Source organism: Tenrec ecaudatus, chromosome 10 (assembly GCF_050624435.1).
Source record: "Tenrec ecaudatus isolate mTenEca1 chromosome 10, mTenEca1.hap1, whole genome shotgun sequence".
NCBI lineage: Eukaryota > Metazoa > Chordata > Mammalia > Afrosoricida > Tenrecidae > Tenrec > Tenrec ecaudatus.
In genome coordinates this window covers 151,052,762-151,070,255 of record NC_134539.1, presented here as the reverse complement: position 1 = coordinate 151,070,255, position 17,494 = coordinate 151,052,762, and the positions used below count along the sequence as shown (strand labels likewise).

Here is a 17,494-nt window from a genome sequence, read left to right as displayed (position 1 = left end):
GCAAGAAGAGGTGGGTGAGGTTTAGCCTGTCAGTCAGGTTGCAGCTTGATGGCCTCTTTTGGAGGTGCAGCTGAGATAACTGGCTCTCTGTAGGCCCTGTCCCCCACCCCGCCTTCACCTTCCTGTTGATAAGCCGTGCTAAGACCTTGGCAAGTGATGTGGCCACCACCACGGATCCACACAATTCTGCACCCACCAGCCTGCGATCTTGCTGCGTTCTGCATCATTGCATGTGGCTTCGCGAGTCTGAAGATGGACTTATGGACGAGTCTCGGGCTTAGGGACTTTCGTTGGGCTGGGCTGGTTTCCTGATATATAATGACCTCTCCATGCAAAGCTCTTTCTTACACATAGATGCGTGTCTCTGGATTTGTTTCTCCAGTCAACCGGGGCCTAACACAAGCTGAGACGGTGTTACATTGTAGCCTAACTAAGCTGCCATGGTCCACTTTACAATGCTTTCTGTCTGACAGGAGGGTGTTCACATCGCTGGAGTGGGATCAGAGAGGAGTCAACGGAGGCTTAATCCCTTTGGGGATCTGACAGATGGATTTGGGACTTCCACTGTCATCCATAGCCTTCTGCGAACTAGCTGTTCAGAATTTAAGTTTGGATGCTGTTCCCTCCTTTGGGTTTGGATTTTGTTATTTACAATCCTTGGATCAGCCAGGCTGTTGTGCTTTTTCTGTGTAGATTTACTTGACCCCTCGCGCTGATGGCTGCTTGTTAAGACAAGCTTTTCAGAGACCCCGGCGTCTGTGCCTGCGAAGTGATTGCTACCTCGATTTACACAGACTGCAAGTCTGCGCCCACATTTTCATGATACAGGGGGCTCCCTGAGGCTTGGAGTGGCACAAAGGGTTAAGCGCCTGACGGCCAAGGGAAAGCTTGGAGGGGAAGGGATCTGAATCCCACCCAGAGACTCGTTGGAAGCAAGACCTGATGATCTACCTCTGAACGATTACTTCTGTGATCGCCCGAGCAGCACATCAGACTCTGAGCCTCCTGGGGGGGCCTCATGAATGCAGTTGGTGTTGCTTGCAGTTAGAGTCCAAGTGGGAGTGGTCGGTGTGTGCCCACCCGCACTCAGAGTGGGAACTTGGATGGAGCGGGCACCGAGTGGAGACTTTGTTTCTGTTCTGCAGGGAGGTGCCCAGGGTGAGGCATGCATACGGACACCCAGGGAATTGTAAGTGTGTGCGCTCACTTCCTGGCAGCGCGTACGCATCCTGGTGCTGGGGAAGCACGTAGAAAGCACGTGGCCTGCAGAAGAGAACAACTGGATCTTGTCTTGGAAGAAGCATAGTCATCTAGAATATCCCCCTGAAGCAAGGATAATGAGACTTCGTCTCACGTGCTTTGGACAGGTTACCGGGAGGGCCCGGGCCCCGGAGAAGGACATCAGGCTTGCTAAAGTGGAGGGGCAGCCCCAAAGAGGAAGGAAATGGATGGACACAGTGGCGGCAACAATGGGCTCCGACATAACATCCATTGTGAGGGTGGCACAGGGCCGGGCATTGTTTCATTCAGCTGTCCGTGGGCCGCTGCGAGTTGGCATTGGCACAGGGGCACCTCATGGCAACAGCACGTCGAGATCCCATGTCTTTATCTGGCACCACACGCAGAGAACCACACCTGCCTCCCAGGCTGGGAGCAAGAACAGAGTCTCCGACGCACAGCTCCTGTGTTGGTCCCTGGCAATGGGAGGGAATGCATAAATCTTAGCTCCCGTCTGCCTTAGCAGAGGTTTGACCAGAGCAATGTGACATTGGTCTGCTGATGTTCATCTTCAGACCTCTCATGAGCTGCCCCCGATAGCATGGGGGACATGCCGTCTAGGCGCTTCAGAGAGCAGACCTAGAGCTGCCAGGCGAAAACGGCAAAGAGAACAGAGCCATCAACGTAAGGGGGGATTCTGATCAACGTAAGAAGCGTAAGGGCCTGAGCTCTCCAGGAATGGAATGCCATGATCAAATCCTGGGAAACTTGCCCTGGACGTCTTCAGCGAGGACCGGATTTCTCGGCCTCAGCACGTCTGTGGTCAGGTGACTGCAGGTCAGATCTTCCTAGGTTGCCAAGGCCTGCTGTGTTCATTGCAGGGCTTTTAGCAGGACTCCCGGACACGCTCTACCCACCACATGCCAGTACCAATTAGCCCCCCACACCCAGTGTGACAATGCAAATACCTTCCGGCACTGCTGCCGGTGGCCTGGGGGAAAGGTGGGCAACATCATTCTTGACGGAGAGCCTGGGAACCCGAGGCTAGAGGACAAACAAATTGCGAGGTGGCTGCTCCAGCATCCTCCAAACAGTTTAAAATGAGTACAGCTCCTGACAGTACCTATCGCCTCCTATTGAAGACCTAGCACATGTGCGATTGGGCTGCCGAGGCCCTGCTTTGAAGGCCTCCTGTGGTTGAACGGATAGTTCATGGTTTTGTTTTCCTGGGTCCTACACTGTGGTGAAGGGCCCTGGTTGCCTACTGGTGACCCATTGACATTGATCCGCAAGGTCAGCAGTTAGAAACCACGAGCCATTCCTCAGGAGTCAGCTGGGGCTTCCTACTCCTGTAAAGAGTTCCAGTCTGGGGAGACCCACAGGGGCAGTTCTACCCTGCCCTGTAGGGCCACACACAATGAGTCAGCAGCCACTTGATGGCAGTGAGTTTGATTTAGAATTTATCTCATTGTTACCCTCAACAAGATGGGTTCACACAGTGGCTGCCCAATCAGTTCAAGCTCCAGCTGTCGTTGGGTTGGCACAGACCCGGGAAGCGTTTCATTCTGCTGTACATGGGGGTGATGTAAGTGGGACCTGATTCAGCAACATCCAGCCACCCTTACCACCAACCACCCCCACCACTATCACCATCACCATCACCATCACCACCAACATCACCACCAACCACCACCTCTACCACCTCCACCACCACCATCACCACCACCACCACCACCGCCACCATCACCACCATTACCACCACCAACAACACTACCATCCAACCACCCCCACCACTATCACCATCACCACCACCAAAAACAACAACCACTACCATCACCACCAACCACCACCTCCACCATTTTCACCACCATCACATCACCATTACCATGACCACTACCACCACCCACCACCCACCATTATCACCATCACCGGCACCACCACCACCACCACCTCCACCATCATCATCACCACCACCTCCACCATCATGACCACCTCCACCATCATCACCACCACCTCCACCATCATCATCACCACCACCTGCACCATCATCATCACCACCACCTCCACCATCATCATCACCACCACCTCCACCGTCACCACCACCATCATCATCACCACCACCTCCACCATCACCATCACCACCACCTCCACCATCACCATCACCACCACCTCCACCATCACCACCACCATCACCATCACCATCACCACCACCTCCACCACCACCATCACCACCATCACCTCCACCATCACCATCACCACCATCATCATCACCACCACCTCCACCATCATGACCACCTCCACCATCATCACCACCACCTCCACCATCATCATCACCACCACCTCCACCATCACCATCACCACCACCTCCACCATCACCATCACCACCACCTCCACCATCACCATCACCATCACCACCACCTCCACCACCACCATCACCACCATCACCTCCACCATCACCATCACCACCATCATCATCACCACCACCTCCAGCATCACCACCACCTCCACCATCATGACCACCTCCACCATCATCACCACCACCTCCACCATCATCATCACCACCACCTGCACCATCATCATCACCACCACCACCTCCACCGTCACCACCACCATCATCATCACCACCACCTCCACCATCACCATCACCACCACCTCCACCATCACCATCACCACCACCTCCACCATCACCATCACCATCACCACCACCTCCACCACCACCATCACCACCATCACCTCCACCATCACCATCACCACCATCATCATCACCACCACCTCCAGCATCACCACCACCTCCACCATCATGACCACCTCCACCATCATCACCACCACCTCCACCATCATCATCACCACCACCTGCACCATCATCATCACCACCACCACCTCCACCGTCACCACCACCATCATCATCACCACCACCTCCACCATCACCATCACCACCACCTCCACCATCACCACCACCTCCACCATCACCATCACCATCACCACCACCATCACCATCACCACCACCTCCATCACCACCACCACCACCACCACCTCCACCATCACCACCACCACCACCACCACCACCACCTCCACCATCATCATCACCACCACCTGCACCATCATCATCACCACCACCTCCACCATCATCATCACCACCACCTCCACCGTCACCACCACCATCATCATCACCACCACCTCCACCATCACCATCACCACCACCTCCACCATCACCATCACCACCACCTCCACCATCACCATCACCACCACCTCCACCATCACCATCACCATCACCACCACGGCCACCACCACCATTATCACCACCACCACTACCAATACCACCACCAACACCACCATTTCAAGCTACACCATGTTCAGTGACTTTTAGCGTCTTTGCCATGCCATGTACCCACCGCTTCTATCTGGCCTCTTGCAACCACACCTCCGCTTTCTGTCGCTCTGGATTGGTTGACTCTGCATGTGTCATCGGCAGAGCCCGGCATGGCTGGTCCTTTGGTCACTGTTGCCGCAGCATCAGTCGGTAGGTGCTTCATTCATCTGAATCTCATTGTGGTTTTGCAGGTCATGTTAGCAGCTTCCTATTGGTCCCTGCTGGCCCCCGCGATCGAGATGGCCATGTCCTCTGGCGGCTTCGGTGCCTTTGCATTCCTGCCTGTCGCTGTCGGCTTCACCCTGGGAGCTGCTTTTGTCTACCTGGCTGACCTGCTGATGCCTCACCTGGTGAGTACCTCCTGTCCCGTCAGGATCTCAGCAACTCTCTGTGCCCCAAACCCGTGTCTGCTCACACCCAACACACCAGCCATCCATCTCTAAACAGGTATTTTGTACCATCAGAAGGCCTGTGCTTTGCAGCCCCAGACTTCTTGCTGATCTTCCTTAAAGGAGAGAATCTCCTGGTCCCATGATGAGTCACACCCTCCGCTAACATTTACTAAGCTCAGACGTTGAATGCCAGGTCTCGTTATCCACGGAGCGGCGCGCAGTGTGGCACCGCATGCGTGAGTGGGCCTGGAACTGGAGAAACAAAGCACCGTGATCTTGAGCCTGGCCTTGAGGAGCTTAAGATGCCGAGGGGGTGGTAGATAGCACGTCCAGCTGTAGCCTAAGACCCTTGACGAAGCCCCGTATCCACAATGCCCCGGGTCTGAGTGGGGAAGACGGGAAGGGGCTGAGCCCGCATCTGCCATTTGTGGGCTGTGAGGCTCCTAACTCCTGTTCTCCTTCCTGTCCTTGAAGAACCCTTCCCACCACCCTGCCCACCTCTAGCCTTCGAAGGGAAGAGTCGGGACAGAGCTGACGATGCTGACATGTGTCACAGTACAAAGAAAGGGCAGATCAAAACGGCCCCAGAATTGGGAGAGTCAGGCTTGGTAGGTCCTTCGCCAACATTTGGCCTTGCGGGTTGAGAAGCCCATTCACGGGGCAGCAGCACCAACCTTAGGGCGTGTGATAGTAGCGGAATGCCGTGGATGAAAACTCTGCTCTTAGTAGCTGTGTGGGGTTGATGTCAATGAGAACCCTGGACAAACACATACCCCAAGCCAACCCCTATGCCTACCTGCCCAGGGGTAGGCAGAAGCCCCTGGCACAGCGGGCCCTGTGTTTGAGTCTTCTGTTTACACAGAGAGGGAGGAAGCCCAAGAAGGACAATTTAGGGTAGAGTGAGGCTCAAGGCCATTTCTTCTCTTGGGTCATGGCGTAGTAGGATAGGCCAGGCTCTCTGGAACCAATGGGACATGCACCCCAGGAGGCAGACGGAAGCTGTCTTTGGAAACTTGGCTGCCAGGCCTTGGGACGAAGGAGATCTAGCCTGACCACCCTCAGTGTGGGCTGCCCCCGCCGAAAACACCCAACGCAATTCAGGGAGTGGTTTCCTGAGTATAGGGCTTATCCTCAGGACCACACAATGCTGGATGCATTGCTTGGAGAGGCCCTCGGGTGGGTGTCTCTCTCTGTCCCTGGGCATTTGACTTCCTTGAAGGTCCATTGACCTGCCCTGGCATAGCTTTCTGGGGTCCTCCATGTGGGCTGTCATACTCTGCTCTCAAATCCGTCCTGGGTTTTGGAGCAAACGTGCTGTTGGGGTGTATTCTGTGTGGCATGGAAAGAAGCGCAGGGGTGTAGACATACACGGGTACAGACCAGAGCTGGAAACACAGGGAACCCAGGGCAGACCAACCCCTCAGGACCAATCATGAGAGTAGCCATACCAGGAGGGGAAAGGGAATGTGGGGGAGAAAGAGGGAATTGATCATAGTGATCTACATTAACCGCCTCCCAGGGGGATGGACAAGAGAAACATGAGTGAAGGAAGACATCAGTCAGTGTAATACATGACAAAGTAATAATAATAATAATGTATAAATTATCAAGGGTTCATGAGGGAGAGAGGGAGGGAGGGAAAAAGGGGAAAATGAGGAGCTGATACCAAGGACTCAAGTAGAAAGAAAATGTTTTGAAAAGGATGATGGCAACATATGTACAAATGTGCTGGACACAATGGATGGATGGATGAATAGATGTGATAAGAGTTGCACGAACCCCAATAAAATGATTTTTAAAAAAAGATGGAGAGTAGGTGACATGGGCCTGAACTCCTGAATGGTCTTATGGGGTCAGCCAAGTGGGTCTGAGTTGTTCCCCTGGTCCCACCTGGGCTTAACCAGCTGCTCTGTAGGGTTTCCATCCAATCTGTTCCAGTGGACTCCCTGCCACTGGATCTTGTTAACACGGAGATCCAGGTCCAGTATATTTGGGGTGCAACTGCAAATCCCCAGCCGGGGTTCGAACTGGAAGGGGGACAGGCTGGAAGCCCTGCTTCTAAGAGGCACCAGCTCCCGCAGCCTCGCCGGGCCGTCCTCACTCACCCTGGGAGCGGAGCACAGATGTGTTTGGTCAGCTGTCTGCTGGTTGGGGCTTTCTCTGGGCAGAGTAAACAGTAATTGGCCAGTTTGCACTCTGCAGCAACACATTCCCCGTGCCCCCGCCCTGCCCCCCTTGGGTTCATGTTTGTTCTTATTTTTGCTGGGAATATGTATAGCCGATCCCAGGGAAAGGCGTAGATAGGGTATGGGGGCCTCAAGAAGGCAGGGAGGGGCTCATTGGCCTCCTTGGCATATAGGCCAGCCCAGCACAAAACCTTTGTTTTAGGACATGGAGGAAGGGCCTCCTGCTATTGATGTGAGTCAGGGAGCTTGTCTCAGAGGGGCTTCTAGATAGACAGGATTATCTCTAACAGCAAGGCCACGGAGCTCCGATGCTGCGCCTGGAGGCAGCAGGCTAGCCGTTCCCTTGGTTTCGCTATTAATTGGCTTGCTGAACCTGGAAAGGGCAGCAGCTTGAGTCTACCGGATGCTTTAGGGTGTCCGGCTGCATTAATGGGCTTTGACTTTGAGTTCATGTGATTAACAGGGGCTTGGGGTGGGGGGGCATGGAGTGCGGGAGAGGGGAGGGGCTGAGTTTTTTGGTCATTAGGGGGCTTCCTGCTGTTCTTGGGATTTTGTTTTAAGGGAATTTATTTATTTTTCCCCCAAACCCATTTTATTGGGAGCTGATACAGGTGTCATAGCATTCCGTCACATCAAGCTATATCTTACAATTGTTGCCCCCATCAGTTTCAAAACACTTTCTTCCTTCTTGAACCCCTGGACATCAGCTCCCCCTTTTGCTCCAGTCCCCATTCCCCCTTGCACCCCCCCCCCCTCCCAGGAACCCTAATTCTGCTTATTGTCTCTATAGGTTCATTAGTCTTGGGTTTCATATACTGAAACCAGAAAAAAACATGACAATTCAAGAGGGTCACCCCCCACTGACAAAATACATCTGAGATAAACCCCAATATGAAAGACAAAAACAACAAAATGCAGAAAATGTTGTAAACCAGATCAGGCCCCACATGCATTCTGGAGGGAGGATCCACCGACACTGTCTAACCGTCTGTCGAAGGTTCATGATTCTGAGCTTCCAAAGTCATCTCTCCAATGTTCTGTCCAGTTACCACCTTCCTCCCATCCCTCTATCACGGACAGAAGGAAATCACTGGAAGCTTAGATCCCACAAATGTATCTTGGGCTTCCTCTGGTATCCTTAGCCCTCTGCCAACCAGCGCCTCTCATTTGGGTCTCTGATACCATTTCCTCCCTCGACTTGGGGTTCTATGATTTACAATCCTTTGGGCACCGATGTTGATGTGTTTCTTCCACGTGGACTTAGTTGACATCTGCTCTTGAGATTTTATGAACCAGTGGCTCCGCGGGCTGTGGAACGTTCTGCGAGGCCCCAGTGTAGCCCACCGAGGACCAAACTCTACTCTCCGCAAGTGGCTAAAGTAACAGGGTGAAGGACGGGTTAGAGGCTTAAGGTGCAGCTTGGACAGAGGGCCTCTTATCCCGGACTGCAGACAACCCCAGCAGCCACTCTGCGTGTCCTGTAGGGCTGGTGTCCACAGCTCAAGGGACTGGGAGGAGGAGTCAGCCTACTGGGTGATTGTGTCCCCAGGAAGAAGGAGCCAATCTGGAAAGTCCACTAAGGGCAGCTATGGGCTCGATTCTGCTCCGATGCCCTGCCTTGAGGCCCTGGCCATGGTCATTCAAGACCAGCTTCCACCTGTGGACATCAGAGCCGCTGACCCTGGTTGTCTGTATTCTGGATGTCGTGGGGGCTGGGTGGCACAGGGGCAGGTGGAGAGCAGCAAGGCTCTTGGGCGGGTGGGAAGGAAAGGGCTCAAGTCTCCGACTCCATGTCTGTTCGGCAGCCCAGCAGGCTGCTTTGCCGCCTCGATGGGGCTGAAGTCACACACTGCTCAGGCTGAGCTCATCACAGCCTGTCCGTGGAAGGCGGTGTGGCTGTGCGCACTTCGACGCATCAAGTCACGTTCGAAACTTGGCGCTGTTGTCGGGCTGCCATTTGCCAACAAACCCACTGCCATTAAGTGGATTCCTAATTCCTACTCCCTGGGACCCCGATAGGGCAAAGTAGAATCAGCTCTGTGGGCTTTTGAGACTGTCACGCTTCACTGGTGTGGAAAACCTCGTCTTTCTCCTGCGGAGCAGCTGGTGGCTTGGAACTGCTGATGTTGCGGGATCCCAGCCCCGCACAGAACCACTAAGACACCAGGGTATTGAGGGAACTTATGCAGGAACTGCACGGGTCAACAGAGACTTCTTTGACCAAGGTGGTTATGCACTGAGCTGCTAATCTAGAAGGTCATGGGTTTGAACTCCCTAGCCGCTCCGAGGGAGAAAGAAGAGGCTGTGTGTTCCCGTAAAGACCTGAAGTCTAGCACACCCGAAGGGGGCAGGTGGACCCTGCCCTGCCCTGGCCTGCAGGGTGGCTGTAAGTCAGAATGCATTAGATGGCAGTATGTGTTTATCTTCATGCAAGCAGGCAGAGAAGCAGGGGACAGCCGGGAAGATGTGCCCTGCTAGACCTGGGAAAAGATGTCCCCTACTAGACCTGGCTTATTGCCATGGGACCCTTTCTGATTCTTGGTGACTCGGATGTCAGGGTCCACCTGTGCTCCGGGGAGTGTTCCATGACTGTGAACTTTGGGAGGAGCTCCACTGCCAGGCCGTTCTGCCCAGGCGCCCCTGCGTGGGTTTGAACTGCCAGCCTTTTGGGTAGCAGCTGAGCTCTCAACCTTTTGTGCCACCGAGGCCTCCCAAGGGGGCCAGTCTCCGGTGGCCCCTTCCTGCTGGGCTGGGAGAAACAGGCTGGTCCCTGACCAGTCGCTGGAAGGTGCTGGGATTTTTCTGATCTCTGCGGGCTGGCGTCTACGAGGGGGCTTCAGAAGGCTCATGGACAAATGGAACTACAAGGTCACGGATGCCGAAGCTCAGGGGACAGGGGGACATCCTGAAGGGTTGGTTCATCTTAAAGCAGTGGGTTTCTTCCCTGGATGGGAGAAGGTAGGATGGAGGAGGGTGTGTGTGACCCCAAACCTCATCTCTTTCTTTTTTAACATTTAGGTGCCTCAATATACTCTCGTGATTCACACACACACACACACACACACACAAACACACATACACACAAATTAGTGAAAGTCCTGTATGACTCTTCCCCTCTCCCAAGCCCAGAGGTCAAGCTGTCAATCACTACCATGATTTTGGTGGGTGGCCGCCTTTCCCGGCTTCTCTCTTTGTTAAAGGAAAAGCAGAAACAGAGTTAATTCCTTAGAGCGTTGTGAGCACGCACTGTGTTATCTTGTCGTCTTGCTAGCGACAAGACGCATCGGAGCTCTGTCCTCTGTGCTCCTGTATGAACCAGCGTGTGTGTGTGTGTGTGTGTGTGTGTGTCTGCACGGGTGCTGACGTCCGTCCCTGGAATCCGCCTCTGCCTTCGCCGGGCAGTACTTACCTGCTGCTGGGGTGAGGTGCCCTCCGGCTGGTTCCCACCCACAGCGACCTTATTGTCCAACAGAACGAACACTGCCCGGTCCTGCGCCCTCCTGGCAATGGTTCCTGTGCCTGAGCCCATGGTTGCAGCCACGGTGCCCATCCATCCCGCGCGGGCCTCCCTCTAGGTTGCCGCTCCCCCGCTTTACGGAGCATGCACCCCTCCAAGTTCACGCCTGCTCGCAGCGTGGCTGCTCGGCTCTTTTGAATATGCATGCGTCTGGACACTCAGGAACCCAGGTCGCCCTGGTGGCACAGTGGGCTAAGCGCCGGGCTACAAACCTGGCTGAAAGCGCTTCAGGCCCCACCAGGTCCTCCGAGGGGAGAAGGAAGATGAAGTTGCCCCCTTAAGATCCCTCAGTTGAAGTTCTGCTCTGCCCTATCAGATCGCCAAGGTCAGAATCCGCTCCCTGACAGCGGGACTTTGGGGCACGGCTCAGGGGGCGCCTCGGGTTGAGCATTGGGCAGCTCACCGGAAGGTCGGTGGTTCAAACCCCTTAGCAGCTCTCTGTGGGAGAAAGATGAGGCTGTCGGCTCCCGTAAAGATTTCCAGCCTCTGATCACTGGGGAGCAGCTCTGCGCTGTCCTGCCGGGTTGCTGTGAGTCCCGTGGTGGGTTTTATGCGTGAGTCTGGAAACATAACGTCGTTTTGTGTTCTCGGTGTCAGTTTGCTTTGCTTCCTGACCGGTTTCTTCCGGAGCCTCCCCTCCCGCCCTTGGTATTCCTCACCGTGCCCAGGCTGCCCCAGGGACTGGGTGGCCATGGGAAGGGCAGAGAGGGGTGTCTTGGTTGATGGCCCCACCAGGTCAGGCCCCAGGGGCCAGGGGACCCTTGCTGCTTTCTTCTCCACTGCCTCTGATCCTGCCCAGTTCTTCCTGGTGGTCCTCCAGATGGCCCTCCCAGAACGAGCCCCCCTCCCCCCCCCGAGGGAAAGATGCCCCCCCCAGGCTGTGCTGCTGTCAATATTGGGTCGCCTGTGAGGGCCACCGGCGACAAGGATCTGGAAGTGACAGCTGTTGTGGGGAGCAGTTATTTCCCCCCCAGAGGGGGTGTTTGCATCTGCTTCTCTTGCAGATTCTCTTCATGTTGAGACAGTCAGATTCCTCTTCCCATAAGAGCATGTCCGAGGAGGCCGGTCGGGAAAAGCCATGTGGACCATACCTCACAGAGTCAAGGAAGGGCGAGGCAGTATTTCAGGATCAGCCTGCCATGGTCTGAGGAGGGCCAGCTAGCTGTAGGGTGGTCACCTTTCCTGCGAGAGACCCGGCTTCCCTTCCCAGTCCCAGCCACTGCCCTTCATGTGCGGGCACCACCCAGCTGCCAGTGGAGGCTGGTGTGCTGCTAGGCACAGAACAGGTTCCAGCCGAGTTTTCAGACTAAGAAGGACTAGGAAGAAAGGCCTGGTGATCTGTTTGTGAACATCAGCCAATGAAAGCCCCGCGGATCCCCATGCTGCGACCTGTCTCAGGGCTGGCTCCATGATTCCCAACGAAGTCACAGCCAAGCGATGGCACAACGGCAAGCTGTACCCACAGCAGCCGAGACTGGCCCTCTGCTTCATTTCCCTGCGCACATAGCAGCTACATGATGGCTGCTAAGTGCAAAGCCAGCAGTTCGAAACTACCAGCCATGCCATGGAAGAAAGACGAGACCTTCTATTCCTGTAAAGAGTTTGAGTCTTGGGAAATGCACACGGGCAGTCTTACCCTGTCCCAGAGGGCCATTTTGAGCCAGAATTGACTGGATGCCAGTGAGTTTGGTTTTTGGTTTGTGGAGCTAGAGACATGCTACCCACGGCAGGTGCATCCTGGGGTTGGTGTGTTGCTGGAATTGGGACGGCTTCATGAGAGCCTTTCGGGCAGCTGCAGTGGAAGCCGCAGCAGATTCTTCCAGTGTGGGGGCATGGATGTGCCACCAGCAGAGGCTGGGTGCCAGGCTGGGGCAGGCAGCTGCGGACCCACCGATTCTGTGTGGAGCTAGGCCAAAGAAGGTGCAGGGTTCATAGCCACCCCTGTTGCTTACCCTCTGTCCATCTTCTCTGATTTGATATTCATGGCACGGCGATCCGAGGGAGTGGGTAGGTGGCACCTACATAGGCGCTCCACTGCTAGCCGAAAGCTTGGCGGTTCGAACCCACCCAGAGGCGCCTCGGAAGACCAGCGCTCTCCAAAGGGTACACGTGAAAATCCTCTGGAGGAGGTCTACTCTGTCCCCGAGAGTCGGAATCCACCAGACGGCAGCTAACCACAAGATTGGGAGGGCTGGGCATCACGGTGGCCCACCCAGCGGCTGTCACTGGAGACGTTTCGTGTAGACACTGTGTTCTGATCAAGTGCACCCGCTGAACATGCCCCTCCCTGCTCCCCGAAAGCCGGGCTGCCTGGGACTGGCCCCTGGAGTGGGGGGAGGGGCAGCATATTCGGGCATGTGGGCGAACGAGGACTTTGGTTTCCAGGGAACGGACGTGCCAGCTTGCCAGCAGTGAGTGGGAAGCAGCGGCTGCTGAGTGTGTGCTGAGGCAGGGGGCACGGGAGAGGCTGACTCTCCCAAGGGGCTCTCTGACAAAGGTGAGTGCTGGGCCTGGTGAAGCAGACTGCAGGCTCCATCACTCTGGGAGGCTCCAAGCACCAGTGTGACGTGGAGAGAGCTGGTGCTTGGATCCTCCTGATACCCAACATCTAAGTCCAGGGGACAGCTGGGAGCAGGGGAGGGGTTCTTCCTGCCTGCTGCATGTCTGCAGCTTCCTGGGATGTCCAGGAAGACGCTGGGGGTGGGCGTGGCCATGTGGCCTTGCATGGGGCTGGGGCTGCATTGCGAAAGGAGCTGAAGCCTTTCCCCTGTGTGATATATGTCTTAGTGCTGCTGCAACGCAGTGCCAAAAGGGGGGTGGCTTTGAGGAACAGGTGTTGATTTTCTCACAGATCTGGAGGCGGAAATTCCCAATCAGGGTCTTGGCTGAGGCTGGATTACTTCCTTGTTGGTAGCCCTGGGCAGTCCTTGGTTCATAGGCAATCGGAAGGGCTTCTGCTGTACCTCATGTTGGTGTCTCTGTGTCCAGTCTACTCTTTGAGGGCTCAGAGAGGACTGGGTCTGGGACCCAGCCTTATTAACATCAAGAAAAAGCTCTGGTATCTAGTTTTCCCTTCAGGAAGACATGTAGGTAGACTGGGGGTTATTGGGCCCCTGTTCTAGGCTCGGCGCAATCTGTCTCATTAGAAGTCTGACCAGAGCGCTCCTGAGAGGCAAGGATGGCGACACTTGGTCTCACCTACTTTGGACGTGTTGTCAGGAGAGACCTGTCCCTGGAGAAGGATTTCATGCTCTGGAAAGTGGAGGGGCATCGAAAACGAAGGCCCTCCATGAGATGAATGGACACGGTGGCTGCAACCGTGGGCTCGGGCACAGGAACCCTTGTGAGGACAGAGCAGGACCAGGCACTGTTTGCTTCTGTTGGACACGGGGTCCTGTGGGTCGGCACCGACTCGGACGAGGCTCTGAGGGTGCCCTGGGAGTGGAGGTCACCGAGGCTGGCCTTCTTAGATGGCTGTGGTCTGTTCTTTGGATTCCCATGACCTCTTCCCCTCTACTCTGACCTTTTGCCAAGGCAGGAAAGTTCCACGTCTACCTACTCCGTCCAGCTCCCTCTGACCACCTTCCCGATATAGAAGTGCAATTCCGTTGTGCTTTCTGCTCAGGATGCCACAGAGGAGGATGGCAAGACAGTGCCCAGTGCCACTGCCCTCAGGCTGTTTCCAACCACAGTGACCCCAACCAGCATAGGATTTCTGAGACTGTAAAATTTGTGGGAGCTCAGCCTCATCTTTCTCCCAAGGGGCCGCTGGTGGGTTTGAACTACCAGCCTTGTGGTTAGCAGTACAATGCTTACCCAACTGTGCCAACCAGGGCTCCTTGTGGCAAGATGATGAACTCACTGTCATTGGGTCATGCCGACTCCTAGTGACCCTATAGGACGGGCTAGAACTGCCCCTGTGAGACTATAACTGTTTACAGGAGTAGAAAGCCTCATCTTTCTACCATAGGATGGTTGATGGCTTCGAACTGCAGACCTTGTGGTTAGCAACCCGATGCGTAACCACCATGCCACTAGAGCTCTGGCGAGATAATAGGCTACATTCAAATACTGTTTCAGTAGTCGGCGATCTATGATGATATGAACTTGGGTGCCCAGAGGATCTAGGGATGATTGTATAGGCCGTGATATCATCCTAACAGCGACATTTTGGTAGATGTTATGAGATTAATAGAGTGAATTAGATGTGTGAGAAACAGATGCAAATGAGACCAGTTTGGAGATTGTTGCAATATTAGGCTGTGGGAGTTTGAGAGACACTGGGAAGGAGGAGGCTTGGGAAGGACCAGGTGTGTTAAGTTTGAGTTGACTAGAGAAACAAATCCAGAGACACTCATATAAGTGTAAGAGAGAGCTTTATGTCAAAGAGCAACTGGATATTGAGCGACCATCCCAGCCCAGTTCAGATCAAGTCCATAAGTCCAATATTAGCCCATTTGTCTGATACTAGTCCGTAAGTTTCACTCAGACTCACGCAGCACATGCAATGATGCCGAATGCAGGAAGATCACAGGCAGGTGGGTAGAAGGTCTTGTGGATCCAGTGGCGGTGGAAGCATCTTCACGTGGCTTCTTCCAGCTCCCGAGTGTCTCCTCTACAGGAACAAAGCAGAAAGAGAGAGCGTGTCCCGCCTTCAGGGGAAAGAGTGGAAGTTCCCAGAATCCTCATGAGAAGGCCATGCCCACAGCATCATCAGGCTCTGAGCCGATTGACAGACTAGACTTCACTGTTTCACCCCATTCACTCTTAAAACCCTCAAGGTGACATGAGATGATGTAACTACCATGCCAGGTAACTGGACTGACGGTGTGGAGGTGATAAAAATGCTCAAGATTTTGAGGGGAGGCCCTGGGTAGTACACTGAGCACACTTCACTCTTAACCAGATCATAGCAGTTTAAGGCCACCCAGGGACATGCTGGAGGGAAGGCCTGATCCACATCTCAGAAAGATGATGGGCACCTGAGAAGCCGGCCACGGCAAGCTCAGGGAAGCACAGTTCCACTCTGCTGCCCACAGCGCTGCCTTGAGTTAGAGTCCCTTGGTTCAGTGACAACCCAGCTGGTTAGCATCAACGAACAATGGGAAAGTGGGTGGGAAGCGTCGGAGGGCTATATAAGATAGGAAAATAATAATCTATAACTTATCAAGGGTTCGTGAGGAAGGGCTGGCCGGCAGAGGAGGAAGGGGGAAAAATGGGGAGCTGATATCAGGGGGCTCAAGTGGGAAGAGAACGCTTTGGAAAGGATGATGGCGGCACATGTGCAATTGTGCTTGACGCACCGGATGAATGTATGGATTGTGATAAGACATGTCAGAGCCCCCAGTAAAAGTAAAAAAGAATCACCCTCAGGACTGTGGCGTCTTGTGTGTTGCTGTGATGCCGGAAGCTCGTATCGCAAACCCTAGCAGCAGGCCCAGCCAGCGTGGACAGGTTTCAGCCGGGCTTCCAGACTAAGGACCGACTATGGAGCAGAGATACGCCGTCCGCTCCAGAGGAATTAGCCACGAAAAATCCCAGAGATAGCACGGGAACACTGCCACTTCCTGAAAAAGACCTAACAAATACAAGGGGAGCCTTGTCAGAGAGCGTGCCAGCTGAGGCCCGGGTGGGAAGACTCAGAGGCTGACTGAGGAAGAGCAGCCTGCTGAGAGGAAGCGACCGTCATGAGTCCGATGAAGGAAAGCTGTGGGAGCCAAGACCTTGGGACGTTCCTTTGCCGATGGGACATGACTCAAAAGGAGAAGACACAGCTGTGAACATCAGGGAGTGAGTGGAACTCGGAACGGACAACGTAGGAATTTAGGAAAATGGCATTCAGTCAAGTACCATAGGCTAATGGCACTTTAAAAAGTGTTTTGTTTTTCCAACTACATTAAGTACAATAACATGGCTTACACTACCTGTGACCTGAAGGCGGGGGCAGGGGCTGGGCCGGGGCTGGGGCAGAGGGGCATAGGCAATTAAACATGCCAGGGGCGGGGGAGGGCTTCGTTTGGGATTTGAATCTGTTACATGGTTTTTCATGCTTTATTTACTCTCTTGGATGCTGAAGACTCATGCTTGCTCCCGTTCAGAATGCACCAGGGTCAGGGTGTGTGTCAGGACAGGGTGGGAGTGGGGAGAGGCTAGCAGATCGCCCGCCTGTGGGGCTTTAGAAAAAGGTCCACACCTGGTTTCCCCCCTGGAGGGTCAGCCTCATCCCATCTGGGACGGGGTCTAGGCGATTAAAAGAAAAACCAAAACTCCCAGCCAGGGACTTTGATGTTCAGCCAAGGTCAGCAGCCCCACTGGGTGAAGGTTACTTATCACTTGCTTTGGTCCGGGGCTCTTTGGATGGTTCTCTGTGATTCTAGGACCTGCATCTTTCCTTTTGAACTTGTGCCTTACTATTGGGAGGGAGGGAGGGAGAGAGAGAGAGAGAGAGAGAGAGAGAAGCTCCTGCAGGCCATGAAGGGACAATCTCAAGATGAAGAGTCCATACTTTGGCGCTGTGATCTGCAAACTTCAGGGGTCATCCGCATTACAGGCATTGCTGCTCCGGGAACCATGGTGGTGGCATGGGCTACGCGTTGGGTTGAAAACCACAAAGTTGGGGATTTGAAGCCACCAGCCACTCCATGGTAGGGCAACCAGGCTTTCTGCACCCGTGCAGAGTTGCAGTCTTGAAAACCTACCGGGGCAGTGCTGCCCTGTCCCGTAGGATGACTGGGTTGGCATGGACCCAATGGCAGTGAGTTGGGTTTTAGTTTGCATCTTTCCTGCCTCCAGTGTTTGTCGGAGATGCCTG

The 17,494-nt window shown here is 54.5% G+C and overlaps 1 protein-coding gene across 6 annotated transcripts in view; it reads left to right on the top strand.

The window, feature by feature from the left end:
* The window catches only part of SLC39A11 (solute carrier family 39 member 11), a 282,444-nt gene that overhangs the window by 38,692 nt on the left and 226,258 nt on the right, over positions 1–17,494 (top strand). For all 6 annotated transcript variants that reach the window (XM_075562156.1, XM_075562157.1, XM_075562155.1 and 3 more), the window contains exon 4: positions 4,780–4,938. In XM_075562156.1, coding sequence (XP_075418271.1) covers positions 4,780–4,938 — 159 coding nt within the window. The remainder of the gene's footprint in view (positions 1–4,779; positions 4,939–17,494) is intronic.